General features: G+C 38.7%; 1 protein-coding gene across 1 annotated transcript in view; it reads right to left on the reverse strand.

Annotated features, from left to right (window-relative positions):
* Positions 1 to 16,116, reverse strand: part of LOC131979119 (bromodomain adjacent to zinc finger domain protein 2B-like) — a 67,278-nt gene that overhangs the window by 20,186 nt on the left and 30,976 nt on the right. The window contains exons 3-18 of the mRNA XM_059343033.1: positions 14,852 to 15,013; positions 12,726 to 12,911; positions 11,637 to 11,768; positions 11,250 to 11,443; positions 10,902 to 11,117; positions 9,970 to 10,623; positions 9,270 to 9,331; positions 8,704 to 9,167; positions 8,043 to 8,339; positions 6,735 to 6,795; positions 3,703 to 3,811; positions 3,290 to 3,391; positions 2,429 to 2,645; positions 1,547 to 1,639; positions 833 to 894; positions 470 to 535 (exon numbers count right to left, since the gene is read on the reverse strand). Of these exons, the coding sequence (XP_059199016.1) occupies positions 470 to 535; positions 833 to 894; positions 1,547 to 1,639; positions 2,429 to 2,645; positions 3,290 to 3,391; positions 3,703 to 3,811; positions 6,735 to 6,795; positions 8,043 to 8,339; positions 8,704 to 9,167; positions 9,270 to 9,331; positions 9,970 to 10,623; positions 10,902 to 11,117; positions 11,250 to 11,443; positions 11,637 to 11,768; positions 12,726 to 12,911; positions 14,852 to 15,011 (3,075 nt within the window). The 5' untranslated portion in view covers positions 15,012 to 15,013. The remainder of the gene's footprint in view (positions 1 to 469; positions 536 to 832; positions 895 to 1,546; positions 1,640 to 2,428; positions 2,646 to 3,289; positions 3,392 to 3,702; positions 3,812 to 6,734; positions 6,796 to 8,042; positions 8,340 to 8,703; positions 9,168 to 9,269; positions 9,332 to 9,969; positions 10,624 to 10,901; positions 11,118 to 11,249; positions 11,444 to 11,636; positions 11,769 to 12,725; positions 12,912 to 14,851; positions 15,014 to 16,116) is intronic.

Consider the following 16,116-nt stretch of genomic DNA (forward strand, 5'->3'; position numbering starts at 1 on the left):
ACTGAGAGACAAAATGGCTGCACTTATTATGAAACACCAGCAGGCAGTGAGAATAAATTAAGCAAAATTTCTATCAGTAATTACAGCCACAACGAAATCCTGTTAAGAGCTGCTTGCCAAGCGTGTCAACTGAAATTTGATTTATAAAAGCTAAAATACTTCGCAGCTTCTATTAGTGAGAGAATGCAAAATAGGTATTTCACCTAGCCACAGTAAACTCTGGGCCACCTCTTACTTAATGAAATACTGTATTTTGTATTAAGCTCCATCACGGTCTGAGGAGATTTTCATATTCAATGGCACTTTTGCAAAAAAACCAATTAGGCATTAGTCACATGTACTCACTAGATGTGACTAAAAGTGGGACCACATAATTTAGGAATAGCCTTTGGTTGGGTTTTTTAAAAATCCTATCAACAGCAGAAAGGAAGTGTTTTAGAATGTTTCTGCAATAACTTTCAGGACGAACCTCGAGAATTTGCTGTGCACGGAGTTCTTTCTCCATACGAATTTGCTGAATGCGCTTGATCTTCTCCTGGTAAAAGGATGAGGGCAAGATCAAATGAATTAACTGTTAAGTCATGCATGTTATAGAATGGCGGGGGGGGGGGGGGAGTGGGCTGTGGGGTGAAGAAGTACAGTGGGTCTATGCAGATGGGGAAGGTGCAGCATTTCGAAGAACAGCAACTTCCTTGTGGAAATTCAAAAGCAATTCAACTGTGCTTAAAACCTTTTTCACCTTGGAGCACACAAACTATGAACAGAGCAGCTGCAGATGGTTACCAAGCTTTGCACGGAAAATTAAACAATGCACGCAAAGGAAAGTCCTTACTTGCTGTTTAAGAATCTTCATCTGCTCCCTCTTTTTCCGCCTCTCCTCTGCAGCCATCATCGCTGAAAGACACAAACAAATTAGGCTTGCACAAGGCATTATGGTTTGGTTGAGAAAAAGATGTATTTTTATTTATTTTAAGTGTGTTTTTTCCTATTTCTTTTGATAACACGTGTGTTTATATGGAAAAGAAGCATGGCAATATCAGGTGTTGCAGCAGCACAAGTAAAGCAGATTAAGATAATAAAAACAGAATAGAATAACTAGAGAATAATAAAATAAAAATAAAATAGAGATAAAATAAAAATAAATAGGATTAAAAAAATAAAATAAAAATATATAGAATAATAAAATAAAGATAAAATGAAAATGAATAGTATAAAAATAAAATAAAAATATATAGAATTAAAAAAATAAAATAAAATAAAGACAAAATGAATAGTATAAAAATAAAATAAAAGATACAATTAAAATAAATGTAATTTAAAAAATAAATAAAATAAAGATACAATAAAAATAAACAGTATAAAATAAAAATGTAATAATTACACATTATATATTATTATATAACAAGTTAATAATACAAAACAAATTACAACTATAAGACATAAACAAACAACAAAGACACTGCATCCACTAGTAGTGCAAGCATATGTAATCTCTGAAAATGGTGCATCACTATAACAACATTTGAAACAGAGAGCAGCTGTGTACCTTGTTGCTTCCTTGCCTCTCTGGCTGCTTGTGCCATGGCCTGCTTCTCAAGTTTTCTCATCATTTTGATCTGAGCAGCCTGCCGAGCGATCTCTGCAGAAATGATGCAATATAGTTGTGAAATCACAGACCCCATTAAAAACTTGACCCACAAATACTACAATTCCCAAAATCCCTCTTAACAACCTCCAGAGAAGTTCTTGCAAGAAGCTAGCATCTTTAAGTAAAAAAAACAAGATAAATATGATAGTTTTGATCATGTGTGGCTGGAGAAAAAAACTTATTTTGAGACAATGACACCAAAACATTCACCACTAATAATTTAGCTGGTTCAAACTGCTTCTATTAAACTCTAAATCGCTATTAAAGTTATTTGAAGCTGAGCTGAATGATGAATTATCCTTACAATAAACATAAATGCACCAAACCATTAAGTAAAATGAACTGATGCAATATCTAGTGTTAGTGGCTGATGACCAGGTGCTGACAGTACTTTTTCTACCATGTAAATCATGGGTCTCAAACTTGCGGCCCGCGGGCCAATTACGGCCTCGTGACGATATTTTGTGGCCCTCACCTTGATATGAAAGTTTAATATGAGTTTTATATGAATGGCACTTTACGTGTTGTGTGTGGAAGGTCCCTTTAATTACTTTTTTTGTTAATTTTGTGTCCTTTTTATGGTAATTTTGGGTCATTTTTGGGTCATTTTGTTTCTTTTTTGGTAATTCTGTATCTTTTTTTGGTCATTTTGTGTCTTTTTTAAGTAATTTAGTTTTTTTCTGTACTTTTGTGTCTTTTTTGGTCATTTTGTGTCTTTTTTTGGTCATTTTGATACGGCCCCCAGGTAATTTGAGTTTGAGGCCCCTGATGTAAACTGACCTTGAGCCTCCAGTTTGCGCAGCAACTTCGCATCACTGACATCTTGGAAGTTAGTTTCACCAATATTAAGAGGATGAGACTTCCACTGTCTGGCCCCGGCACCGTCGCCTAAATGCCGGCGCTCAGACTGCGTGCAGCGACCACGGCTGCGTCTCCCGTCCATCGCTATGATGCTGGGCCCGATCTCCTCCTCAGTCAGCAAGAACCACTGAACGCCCTGGATTATCAGACGGAGACGGCAGATTAAAATCGGCAAAGCAAACAAGAGATGGCTCGACAGATTATCTACTCATTGATTGATTGATTGATTGATTGAGAATTTATTTGAACACAAAATAAAAGATGAACAATTAAAAACAAATGAACAACAATAAATACAAGGCAACAACACAAAATGAAACAACAGCAAGACTCGACACTTATTTGTGTTCAAAAGGAATGGGAAGAAGCCAAAGCTTATCAAATCCCACCCCTTCTCCCTATATTAATTTACTATATTCAGTTATATAACAATAATATTTATATATATGCATGTATAACACATAGTAATGTAGTATATAAACTTATTATTACCATTATTAACATATTCATTCATGTTTTTTTACTTTCAAACAAACACAGATGCATTCTAATTTATATTAGTGCAATTTAATTAAAGACAAATTAAATCTTAATGGTCAACAGAATATTAGATTAGAATATATATGTCCTTACATATTAATATTCATTATATAATATATAATTCTATATTATTTCCCTTTTCCACCTGTTATCAAATGACACATCATTTCATATTGAATGTGGACATCCTTCAGTGATGAAACTAAATAATGAACCATAAAAAGAAGTAGAAACATTTACCTCTGGTGCTTCTCTGGCTTCATAGAAGTCACCAACTTTAATTTTTGTACTGAAGCTGAAATTATCCCGTGAGATTTCAGTTATTCCATTCCGGAGTAAGTACTGCAGACAAAAGAATAATGCATGTTAATTAAAGCAGTTCGTTTCAGCCATATTAACTGATCAATCTCACACACACAGACACACAGACACACACACACACACACAGACACACACACACACACACACACACACACACACACACACACACACACAGACACACACAGACACACACAGACACACACAGACACACACACACTCCACCTTAGGGCAATAACAGAATACTGGACTGATGCATTGAGCATATGAATTAATTTAAGGTTTTTTAATCTACTGTACTTTCAATTAAATAAAGCTACATATTGTAGAATTACCTTCATTACATCAGGATACTGACGCAGCTTCTTCCCACACGGAGCAAAGTAAGCCACCTCTCCTTGCAGACGACCTGACACGGTCCTGATTCGGGTCTCTCTCTGCCACCTGAAAAATATAATCATATCATTAAAACATGTCATAACCACTAGAGGTGTTAATCCCCCCCTACGATACGATTTTATCCCGATACTTGAGTCACGATATGATATTATTGCAATTTTAAGCATTTTGCGATATGGTGAGTGTTTGGATTGAATTGGTTTAATTTAATTGATTTAATTGTTTAATTTTTTAATTGAATTGATTTAATTGATTTAATTGTTTGGATATTTGGATTTAACCGTTTATATGCATTTTGTGTACACAAACTTAAATTCAATCCAGAATTGTTTTGTCAAATAAGAGAAAATTCTCAGTCTATTCATCTCACTTCAGTCTTTTTATTTCTCCACAATGAGTCAAACCCACAGACTGACCAACAAAGTATTCAGTCAAACTGAACTGATTTCAAACGTGTATGGACGACTGCAGCATTTTATCAAACTTTCCTCAACTTTAAGCTTCATTGCTCTGAATTTTTTGAACAATACATAAAAAAAGCCTAACTTTCCACGTTCCACAACTTCCCAACGCGATATGTTGAGAAATTGTTGAAATGTTGGAAATGTGGAATGTTGTGGTGCCTATAGATTCCTAAGTTAAAACCAAAGGTAAAACCTAGGCTCTGGAATAACCTGCCCTTGCACATCTGATCTGCAGAATCTTTTGAGGTTTTTAAATCCTCCCTTAAAACACACTTTTTCTCCCTAGCTTTTAATCAAGTTTAAGTGGACATCTGGCAAAAAAACATTTTATTCAAATTTGATTTTTTTTTATTCTATTGTTACATTGTGTTTATGTATTTTAGTATTTTAGTTTAGTTTAGTATTTTAGTTTTTACCGTATTTCCTGCAACTGTGATATCTGTACAGCACTTTGGTCAACCCTGGTTGTTTTAAATGTGCTCTATAAATAAAGTTTGATTTGACTTGACTTAGATCTTCTAGTTTCATATGATACCAGTATCTGCAGTATATTCCTAAAACCGAGCCCACTATGGCCTTCGAAAACATTGGAAAGCTAAATATCAATACTAAATATCAATACCACGAATCAATATAACATTGCCACCCAAAATATCGCAATACAATGCTGTATCGATTTTTCCCCCCACCTCTAATAACCACTGTACCTGTGTATTCATTCACCAGATACATGTGTGTTTTTTCTGATCTGATTGTTTCTCCCATATAAGTTCCCTCCTGCAGTCTAATAATATCATTATAGGTCAAGATCTCGTCCTCTTGTTTGCAACAACAAGTAAACAAGGCGATACACTATGTAAATTATGTCTGTACAGCTGTGCAGTCTGTGGCCTTGTCGTCCTCTGACCCCTCCAGTAATCACACTCCTAAATGGCCGCACGCCAAGTAGGGCTACCCCTCAATTCCCATGAGCTCCGCTGGAGAGCAGCCATGGTTTACACACTAGATCTGTGGCTAGTTATCTCGTTCAGAGCATGGGATCACATGCAGTCTCATGGCCTCTGTTTCCTGTAAACCTGTTGATGAAAAACATCCCTACAAGATGAAAGGCGCTCGGATCCAAGGCTGCAGAATTTGTGGGCAGGGAGCTGTAAATGTTGCATGTCTGTGTTGAGGCTGGATGCAATTAACCCCTTGATGCTGAAGTGCTGGGCCTCATTTCATTTCCTGCCTACTGCTCTAGACAGGGGATTTTAAGGAGCCTTAAAGGAAGGAAAGGGTGTTTTTTTGTGGTCTAGTCCTACTAAGCATTCGATGAAGACGTCACTGTTCTCAAATCAGCAACTCTAGTGGTACTTTACAGCAGCTATTCTCAACCTAAGGGTCCCGACCCCAATTGGGGTCGCGAGATGATTTCTGGGGGTCGCCAAATCATTTTGGAAGTCAGCTCTGTCTCCACTGTGTTAAAGTGTTGATGTGTTATTGTGTTTTAGTCTTTTTGGTAATTTAATGTCTTTTTGGTCATTTTGTGTCTTTTTTGGTCATTTTTGTGTCTTTTTTTGATCATTTTGTGGTCAATTTGTGTCTTTTTTGGTCATTTTGTTTCCTTTTTTGGGTCATTTTGGGTCTTTTTTTGGTTATTTTGTTTCTTTTTTGGGCCATTTTGTGTCTTTTTTGGTCAATTTGTGTCTTTTTGTGGTCATTTTTTGTCATTTTGTGGTCAATTTGAGTCCTTTTTTGCTTAATTTTATGTAATTTTTTGGTCATTTTGTGTCTTTTTTTGATCATTTTGTGTCATTTTGTGGTCAACTTGATTCTTTTTTGGGTAATTTTGTGTCTTTTCTGACAGTTTTCTGCAAGTTATTTCTTTCCAAGGAGTCTCTGGCTTGAAGCTGACTGTTACACACTCAGGAGGTCAGAATGGACCTTTAAACTTATAGCAAAGGACTTAGATTAAAAGTAACAATAAAATATAAAAAAGTATATAAATGCACAGACAGAGAGATATTTTAGTTGTTGTCGCAGACAACATGCATGTTAAATTGGGGGTCACGACTCAAAAAGGTTGAGAACTACTGGTTTACAGTACCAGTTACAGTATTTACCTGCTCATGTAGTAATGACAGTACTTTTACTTGACAATAAGTGTTTCTTATGCATTTTTCTTCCTTGGATGAATGTGTAAACACTGACATTTTCTTGGTCATAAATACATTTTTCTAAAACACAATTAATTGTCAGTTGTATGTGACCAAACCAGAGATATCATAATATTAGCCGGGGGGTGATTACGTGTCTTTGGCTGTTCCACTAAGTAAAGTTGACCGCAGATGAACTTTTAGAGAAGGTCACTCGTCAGCCTTCAGTGAGCTGACATTTCACAACAACACCCCATTGCATAAACACAAACAATGCAGGACAAATAACAGTAAGGACAAATAGAACGTGGTCAGACCATCAAGCCTTTATGTGTTTCTTCTAATATGAAAGGAACATTATCTCACCCGAACTCAAGAGGCAGCCGCAGAACTCTCTCATCTGTTACTCTCCTCCTTTTCCCCGTGCCTAGAAAACAGAATTAATGACTCAGCTCTTTTCGCACCTCCAGGGGGATGTGAGCAAATCCACAAACCTGCCATGTCTACAGATATATCCATGACACAAAATTAGAAAGGGGGGGCACAGCACTGCAAATATAAAACCTCAAACAAATGGCAACCCTGTTGGAATTAATTATGGATGGTTGATTTATATACTAAATATGAATCTTAAAATGGCTTAGATTACAATGCAGATCAGTGGAAGTAGGTCAGCTCTGTTTAGGGAAAGCATGGATATCAACATTATCCAATTTCAGACCTTTTGAAACACCAAAACTGAACTTGTAAAGCAACACTGCCTTAACACTGCCATTACAGTTCAGAGGTTGTTGTACTAGTGGTACAAAAAACACAGTTAAGTTCCTTATTTTATGCATGTAGGAGTTTATACAAGAGTTTATCAAGAGGAATTCACAGCATACTAATGTGACATGATTCTCCCGTTACTGCTATTACATGGAAAAATAAATGAACACTTCTCCATTATGGAAAGTCAGTATCCAGCTTGGTTAGTCCTGTAATATGCTCCGTGACTCATCTGGTATCATCTGCATGGGTTATTAAAGCAAAAGCTGCTGGGGACCATCAAAACAATGACGCAAACCAGTTTCTTCCAGAGAACTCATGTTAACCTGGAACTACAGAGACATGTGCATCCATGTTTTCATACTGGAAAAAACCATACGCGTCCTTTTTTCCAGTCGTACATTGGATAGACTGAGTAAGCAAAGTGACTGGAGTAAAAATAAGTACGGTGCTGACTTGGTCTGTTATCTGAGTGAGTAACACTTTCCTAAAGCCTGAATCACACAATAATTACTATCATTCTATCAGCTATTTTATTAACGTTTTTCTTTCTTACTTTCCTCCTTTTGTCCCTCTGTTTCTTTGCTTATTTTATATATATATATATATATATATATATATATATATATATATATATATATATGTGTGTGTGTGTGTATGTGTATGTATATATATATGTATATATGTGTGTGTGTGTGTGCGTATATATAATAGTGTAAAAGCTGCAAATAAACAGTAACAGAGCATACAGAATATATATTTTCAAGATTTATAATTTTCTGCATATCTTTATATATAGTCTTACATTTAAAAATAAATTATATATATATATATATAATGCATCTTATTTAACTGAAGCTGTGTTGTAAGTTATCTTTCGATTTGGTTTTCAAGCAAAATTGTTACCTGGTATTGAGGCGAACATGAAGGATGGCGATCGGTTGCTGTGGTTACTCATGGCTCCTGAGCTGGTCACTGGGCCGGAGGTTAGGAGGCCACTGGGTAAACTAGGAGGCTTGATGATCTGCAGGTTGAGCAGGGAGCAGTTGGCCGAGAGGTCTGAGGAGGACTTGTGAGAAGATGAGGACGCTTTGGTGAGTTTCAGTGGACTCATTTCTGCATCGCTGTCTGCTTCTGTCTCGCCATGCTCCTTCAGATCATCCTCAGAGCCGTCAGAGTCACTGTCCAGATTACTCTCAGACTCTGCAGGAGATTCCAGCATGACACGGGGAAACAGAGAGAGGGCAAAAATATATATACTAATTAGAATTCTTCACACAACCAATCCTCATTTAACATCTTCTATCTGCAATAACATGTTGTCAATGGCATTTCTTTACTCAATTAGAGAAGAGTCTGTTTACATTACATTACATTACATGTCATTTAGCTGACGCTTTTGTCCAAAGCGACTTAAAATAAGTGCATTCAACCTGATGGTACGAGCCTTAGATCACAGTAATCAAGTAAGTACATAACTTTAAGAGCCAACTGTCATCGCTACAGGAGTGCTATATGTTAAAGAAGAAAAGAAGAGATAAAGAATTTTTTTTTTGTTTAATCGTACCTGACAGGCTACTGCCAGAATCTTCATCTTTCATATCATCTTCATCATCTTCATCATCGTCATCCAAGTCGTCTCCTAAAGAGTCGTCTGAATCCTTGCTGCTGTGGATATCAGACTCACTTCCTCTGAGCGAGTCTAGAGGTGGACAGGATGCGTTGCTTTTTGAGAGGCTCTTTCCTGCACGCACACACTTCGGAGTGCTCGTCTTCCTCGGTTTGTGAGCAAGGCCCGATGAGGCCGAAGATTTAAGTGAGGAAGCGGAGCTGCCTGACATCTCCTTAGTGCCCATGCTCAGGTTCATGGGCATGGGACAGGGAGGGCTGGCGGCTCCCTGGTGGAGGAGCTTACTACTGGGGCTGCTCCTCTGGCTGCGGGGTTTGGTGATGAGGGCCAAAGGGGCATCCTGAACTGCACTGTGCATCACTCCATTAAGGTGGTGGTTCAGGAACAGGTTGTTGTCATTGCTGTGTGAGAGAGACAGTAAGTGACTGCTCAGTGTGTCTGACGGATGTTTCTTCGGTGTCAGCAATGATGAAGAAGGTGCTGAATTTTTGTGACTTTTGTACCGGTTCTGGCTCTTAGGTCCCAGAGAAAGAGCTTGTTTCACGGAGTCCTTGGAGTGGAGGGGCTTCATGAGTAAAAATGAAAAAGAAAAAGGGAAACAAAGAAGGAAAAAAAAGAAAGTAATTACACAAACTGTCAGTCACATTACGTTACTGTGGGCTGTGAAGGAAGGAATTTAAGGTGTAATAAGAGACGGGGACAATGAAGAGCAGGCTCAAGCCTGTCAACTCCATGAGAGAAAAAAAAAGGCTGCTGTGGAAAATATTTTCAAATTGTTTGGCTTAGTGCCATTGTGCGACTCTGGCTGTCATCTTGTATTTGTTGCTATTGTCATACTCAATCAAAAGCCGGTATTTTAATGTACCACCATCATATGAATTAAAACCCTCTTGTTAGAGACTGCAACATTTTTCCTGCTTTTCAAAATAGTGACAATAACAGAGTCCTTTAAAAGAGACACATTTCTCCTCTCCTGATAACAAACATCCCAAAGCGTAACAGAGCTAATTGCTTGTCAATTTCGTGAAGTATTCCCAATAGAGCTAAATGCATTGTCACTTCTCGTCATGTAGCGGTCAGACCCACATGTAGTACAATAAAAGCCCTGCTTTCATTAGAGTAATTTGTTTTTTTTGTAACTTTGGCAGAATTCAGATAAAAAGCAGCTTCTATGCAGCGATGTGTAGAACAAATACAACTCACCTGTTTTAACTTAAATCTGTTTAAGTGTAACAATCTTTCCTCCGACAGGTTTCCACTGCACTCCTTCGTGCCATCAGCTGGCTGGGCGTGCTTCACAGAGGGCATCAGGAATTTGGGTTTATGTGGAGGCTTTTGTGAGGCTAGCAGTGTAGGTGGTCTGGGTAAAGAAGAGAGGGAGAGAGGCCTGGGTGAGGAACACAGAGACTTTGAAAGGGAACAGAGAGCAAGATGTTCGGGAGAGGAGAAGACAGAGCGGTGTTGTGTTGCCGAGGACGACTGAGAGGAGCGCTTTGATGAGATGGAAGTGTCTAAGTGTTTAAGTGAGCTGGACAAGGAGAAGGAGAAGGAGAAAGGGTTGGGTGAGGACCTGGACGGCAGAGGAGAAGCCTCCCTGTGGGATGGTGCTAGGGGACCGTTGCCGGCTGCCAGCCCCGTGGCCTGGATGACACTGATGTGCTGCTGGCCTCCCTCCTCTGCAGTCCTGGAGCTTTGGAGGAACAGTGCTGCAGCCTGTGACAGGCCGGAGGGATGAGAAGACTGCAGGCGGTACGGGGAAGTCGAGGGAACGGCGTCACCGTGACTGTCTTGAGTTGTATTTCCATCGGCGGTGCCAGGTCTCTTCTTTTTACTCTCGGAAGTGTTCTGTGTCAGCCGCTGAGTAGGAGGATGAGGAAAAGACAGCATGTCATGTCAGCTCCTGCTGAGAGAGCCTCACAGTGGCAGCTCTGTCAGCTAGCACATACATCCATTTTGCCGCCCACCACCATGGCTGCTCTTCACAAACCAACTAACATTTACTTAACAGAGAGCAAACTGGTCAGACACAAAAGCTTACAAAATAACTTCTTTCACCAGATATTTTCACTGGAGTAGAATATTCTGAAAAGGAACTAAAAACTGGACAATCTTTTAGTGTTAATTGCTTTGAATACCTTCACTTTCTTTTTCACGTGACTGTCTTTTTCCGAGTCAGAGCCCTCACTGTCATTGCTCTGATCGTCCTCGTCTTCATCATTGTCTTCCTCCTCCTCTTCCTCCATGTCATCAGGATCACTGCTGCTCTCCTCACCATCACTGGAGCTATCTGACAATGATCCTGATTGGCTGCCACTCATGCTGGAGGTCTCCAGTGGTCTTTTGTTGGGTTTCTAAATAGATAATAATGAAATTCCACATTTTTTCTAGTCAAGTAAAAAACAGGAGAAATTGTGCCAGGAACAACAGAAAAAGTGAACAACAAAACTGTGAAGTAAGTATTAAAGCAATAGAGTATAATTAACCTTTTCTTTTGTTTTCTGAATGATCTTCTGGTGCAGTTGGCTGAGGTCCTGGCTGCTCTTTTGACTCCGACTACTGTTGGCTTTAGTTTTCTCCGTGCTCCCCTTAGTTGGAAATGAACTGGTGTTCACAGTAGAGTTCCCAGTAGGAGAAGAAGCACTCCTACCATTCACTGTTCCAATTACGCCTACGGGAACTGGCATTGTACATTTCTTTAGATGGATACTCATGAGAACAAGAAATATGAGTAAACACACAGAGAGGACAAAAAAGTCTCATAATGTTAACAGAAGTATTTCAATGATTAACAAAATGTGTTTGTGGAATTATTATTTTTCTAGACCGTCTTCACTTTGCTTTTAACTTCCACAGTATGGATGATGACCTACCTGATTTACGTGATTGCAAGTGAATGGGATCTTGGCTTTTGAAGGCTGATGCAAATACAGGATGCAGACCCAGAAGAGGAGGGAAGAAGGCTGGTGCTCCTCTGGTATGTGCCTCAGATGGCCGCCACCAGTCTGGAGTGGGGGAGCGAGATAGTGTACAGTTAGGCACAAATAGCCACTTTTATCTATAGTAGATATGCAGAGAATCCAATCTGCCAACATGTTATTAGAGCATGCTTTAAGTATAGTTTTGCCCTAGATAACAGGGGCATTCCACTGACTGTGATTGCATCCATTTTACAATGAGGGGTTGAAAAGTTAAAGCAGACGTCATCTGGGATAAAAGCTGCAAGTATTCACCTCGTCTACTCAAAGTGTCACAGCTGCAGTTTCCCCAAGAGCAGCATTCTTCTGAAACGGCATCTGCCTTCTAAAACCTCCATTTACTTTGTGCTAAGTGTTTCAAAGTACTTTCAAAGCATCCAATCGGACATCATTAAGGATTTCATTAAAACTAGAGTGCGGGACTTTTACATATAAATGAACGGTAGTTTCATTCAAGCCTTGCCAAACAAGTTTACACAATGGGGATTACGTTTATCGCCACCAGGGAAAGCTCTCTGTGTTAGTTAGTATAGCAGGGTTGTGATGTCACATCTGCACTTCCTGGTTTTAAATATTTTTTGCCATAAAAAGATGTAAAAATTTCACATTTTAATGGTAATACTGAAAGGGGATGAGAAAACAATTTTAACTATATTTTTGTTGCAATGGAGTCACACATTTTAGCACAAAAAGTCAATATATTGAGCCCAGAAAAAAAAAATTGTGTCCATGTTTATATATCGAACAATAAGTCGATACAGTAATTATCGTGACAGGCCTAGTATATAGGTGTACATACAATACATAAAGTCATACAGCATGCTATTGTCCTTACTTTTTAAAAACAGTTATAATCCTGGAAGACCCCGAAATAATTTCAATGACAGACTTACAAACAATTAACTTGACCATGAAGCCAAGTTTCCTCTTCACCTCTATTAATAACAATGGCGACAAAAAAACCCAGCCCATTACATTTCCTACCTGGAAATGCACCAAACTGGGAGTGAGCCGCCAAGGCAGACAGACCCAGAGTCCCGAGGCCTCCAAAGTCAGAGCGGCCTGAACTTGACGTGTAGAGGCCAAAAGCAGGACTGCTGACCAGAGGAAAACCATTGGAGCTGCCAGACATATTTAGACGTTCATCCCCGGTTACCTGGAGCAGATGGCCTGGAGAACAAAGACACAGTTCGAAGAATGCTTGGAATTTAATCTATCGATTTACATATTAGTTAATCTGTTAATCCCACAAGTTTTATCCAGATGTCCTATACGGTACATTTTCAGTACACGGTACCAGATTTAACATAAGGTTTAATTCTTCTATGGAACTCAGTGATTTAATTACATTTTATGCTTTTAAAAAAAAGGTGAAAAAAGCTGTGAATTTGGGGTGATCTGTTCAAAATTGCTTCACCAAATAAGAGACTCAGCCATCTGCTCAGGCTGAGAATCTGTTCATGGTGATGATCGGGAAGGATTCGGGGTCTGGCACATACACTCATATTCAGAAAATGAGGGAAAAAAAACAGCTAACCACCAAATTATTAAAGAGTTACCACTATATGATGCATAGAATGATGATTCCTGCAAAATAAATAAGAAAATTAATAAAAGAAAGAAAGCAGGTAGGGGAAAAGGACGCCTGCTGAAAAGTAAAATAAAAAGGACTGTGCCACTGATGCCAGGTTGACATTTATCTTTTACAGCAGCTAAGGGCAAAATATCCAGTGTTCGTTATCAGGACTATTTCTGCACTATTAATTAGAACTAATACCTCATTTTCATTTAAAACCCAGAGCTTTGCAGAAATTAGCCTGATAAAAGCAAAGCCCTGTTGACTTGTTCTGTGTAAAAACAAAGTTAACCACTAAACAGTGTGTCTGTGTACTGAAATTATCAGCTGTTCACCTGGGAATGCAACTTTAACTACCATTCATTGATCAATTTACTGAGAAATTATTAACACCATCTGGTCAATAAGATATATATTTATTTGTCTGTAACTGTTTATTCATCAAACCTAGCTGTGTCTGTAAAATAGCTATTAAATTAATGCCAAAGTTTAGCACTAAACCCTAAAAACCGCACAGCCTGTACTGTTATTATAAAGACTCTAATGGGTGTTACCATCACTGGTTGTGTGGTATCTTTCTTCTTCTTCCCACAGGGGATAAGAAATCTCTTTAAAAAACTCAATTTACTTATTAATCATAAGAGCGATGTGACTACAGAGGTGCCAATGTGCTTTCAGCATTCCGTGTTCAGTCCAAAATAAATTATCTGGGAAATTTCTGTGCACGTTTGGTATGGGGGTCTGAAAATGAATAATTTATGAGAATGTCTCTAATGTGTTGTTCATTGTGATAGCATGACAAAAAATAAAAAATACACACTACTTTTTGGGGCATCTTATCATGAAGGGAAAAAAAATAATCACAAACCGCGGTATGTAAATTTGCACATTATTTTGTGGTCAGGGGTAATCTGACAGCTTATGCATCACCGCTTCTCAATGCATAATGGCTTTGACCACAATTAGTATTCAGAGAAAACAAGAGGATGTTGGCGGCTGCATGCACACTGTGAGGCTGACAGACATGTCAAATCACACAGGATAAACTGGAGCTAAAGGTTGTCAAAAGACATTCACAAGGACGTACAAAGCTCTTTAATTGTTGGCATTCATTAATTCAACAGCCTTTCCATTCCTATCAGAATTGTCTGTAACATGTTAAGACTGGAAGAAGGTGTCTTAAGCCCCCTTTATTGTTGCACAGTTTTAATTCTGTGTTTTCAAATAAATTTAGTTGGATGTCTCCTCCAAATAGATTTGCGTTTTTTCAAAAGTTCATGTGGAAGTGTAGCTATAAAGTGCATACTGATTGTCAGTCGGAAGTGGTGCATTCATTTACATTTATTAATAGCTGGTGAATTTAAGGCTGATTTGTGGGGGACTATTAATGCTGTTTGAAGCACTGCACACTCTTAACTAAAATAATGCATCGACTTTGTCCAAAATGAGGGCAAAATGATAAAATATAATGACTTGGAACTAAATAAGGCATAAAAACAATTAACATTGAGTCATATTAAATGTGCGTACGTACCACAGGTGGTGAGAGGGGAGCTGCCTGCGGGGCTCGGGGCCGGGCTGCTCTTTGTGGAGGGTGTCTGGGGTGGAGCAGGGGAGGAGCTGGCTGAAGATGAGGCCATGTGAAGGGAGGACGGGGCTGACGATGGGGAGGCCAGCCGCTCTCCAAACTCCATGTCTGTCAAACACAATCCAGTCAACAATTTAGAGATGCAAGAGAAGAAAAGAAGGGGAGGGGAAAAAAAACTCCACTCCTGCCACACACCCCACTGAGACTTCGTTCCTCTGACACACATCTGAATTATGGTCAAAACAATACTGGATTTCAACCGCTGATGTCTCAATGTGCACGAGTCCTTTGTGAAAGCAACATGTTGGCTGATAATTCAATGGTATTGTTTGTTATTGAGAGGCATTCCATTGTGATGGTTTGATTAATGCTGAAATGATTTTGCGACCAATCAATCAACGGAACTTTTTTTTTTTTTTTTGCCTTAAGCTTGTTAAATGTTAAGATGTGCCACTTTCCTCTGTTTTATACTACCATAAACACGGCTCCAGAGGAACTTTTTACATTGGTAAGGCACATATTCACATTCATAATGCAGAGAAAAAAAGCTGAAAACAACCACACCCATAGACACAGACACACTCATAGACATATACAGTACACAGGGTTCGTACATTTTTTCATTGGTCAAATTCAAGCACTTTCAAGGTCCATTTTCAAGCTTTTCCAGTACCTTTCAACGGCTGTAAATGGCATGTTTTAGATGAGTACTTCGATACTAAAAGGGGTAATTTCACTTAATACCACCAGCAATGGTATTAGACTTTTAACAACTAAAAGTAGTTTGCTAATCTCATAAAACATACTGGTATGGGAATCTAGGGGCTAGGAGCAAAAGTAAGCTCAGAAAAATCATCAACCGGCAGCTGGTGGAACTATGTCTTATGAAAACATATTTATTTATCCTTCCACAATCTTTACATCCATACTAACTAAAAAACAAGCACTGTAATCATAGTCTCTAATGACTCTCAGACCACTGTTGTTCTGTCCATTGTCCAAATCATGCCACGGAGAATCTACTACTGACTGTGCTCTTTAATCAGCCCCACATTTCCTGGGTTTTCCATTATTTATGCCACTTCACATCCCACTGATCACAAGAGCCCACATCCTCTTTAACACACGTTTCCAGAAAGCCTGCCTTTGTTATAGTATTGTACATTACAACAACAATTTCTAGATCTCCCTGGTGATTCTCCTCTGCACAA

This window comes from Centropristis striata, chromosome 10 (genome assembly GCF_030273125.1).
Source record: "Centropristis striata isolate RG_2023a ecotype Rhode Island chromosome 10, C.striata_1.0, whole genome shotgun sequence".
Classification (NCBI taxonomy): Eukaryota; Metazoa; Chordata; class Actinopteri; order Perciformes; family Serranidae; genus Centropristis; species Centropristis striata.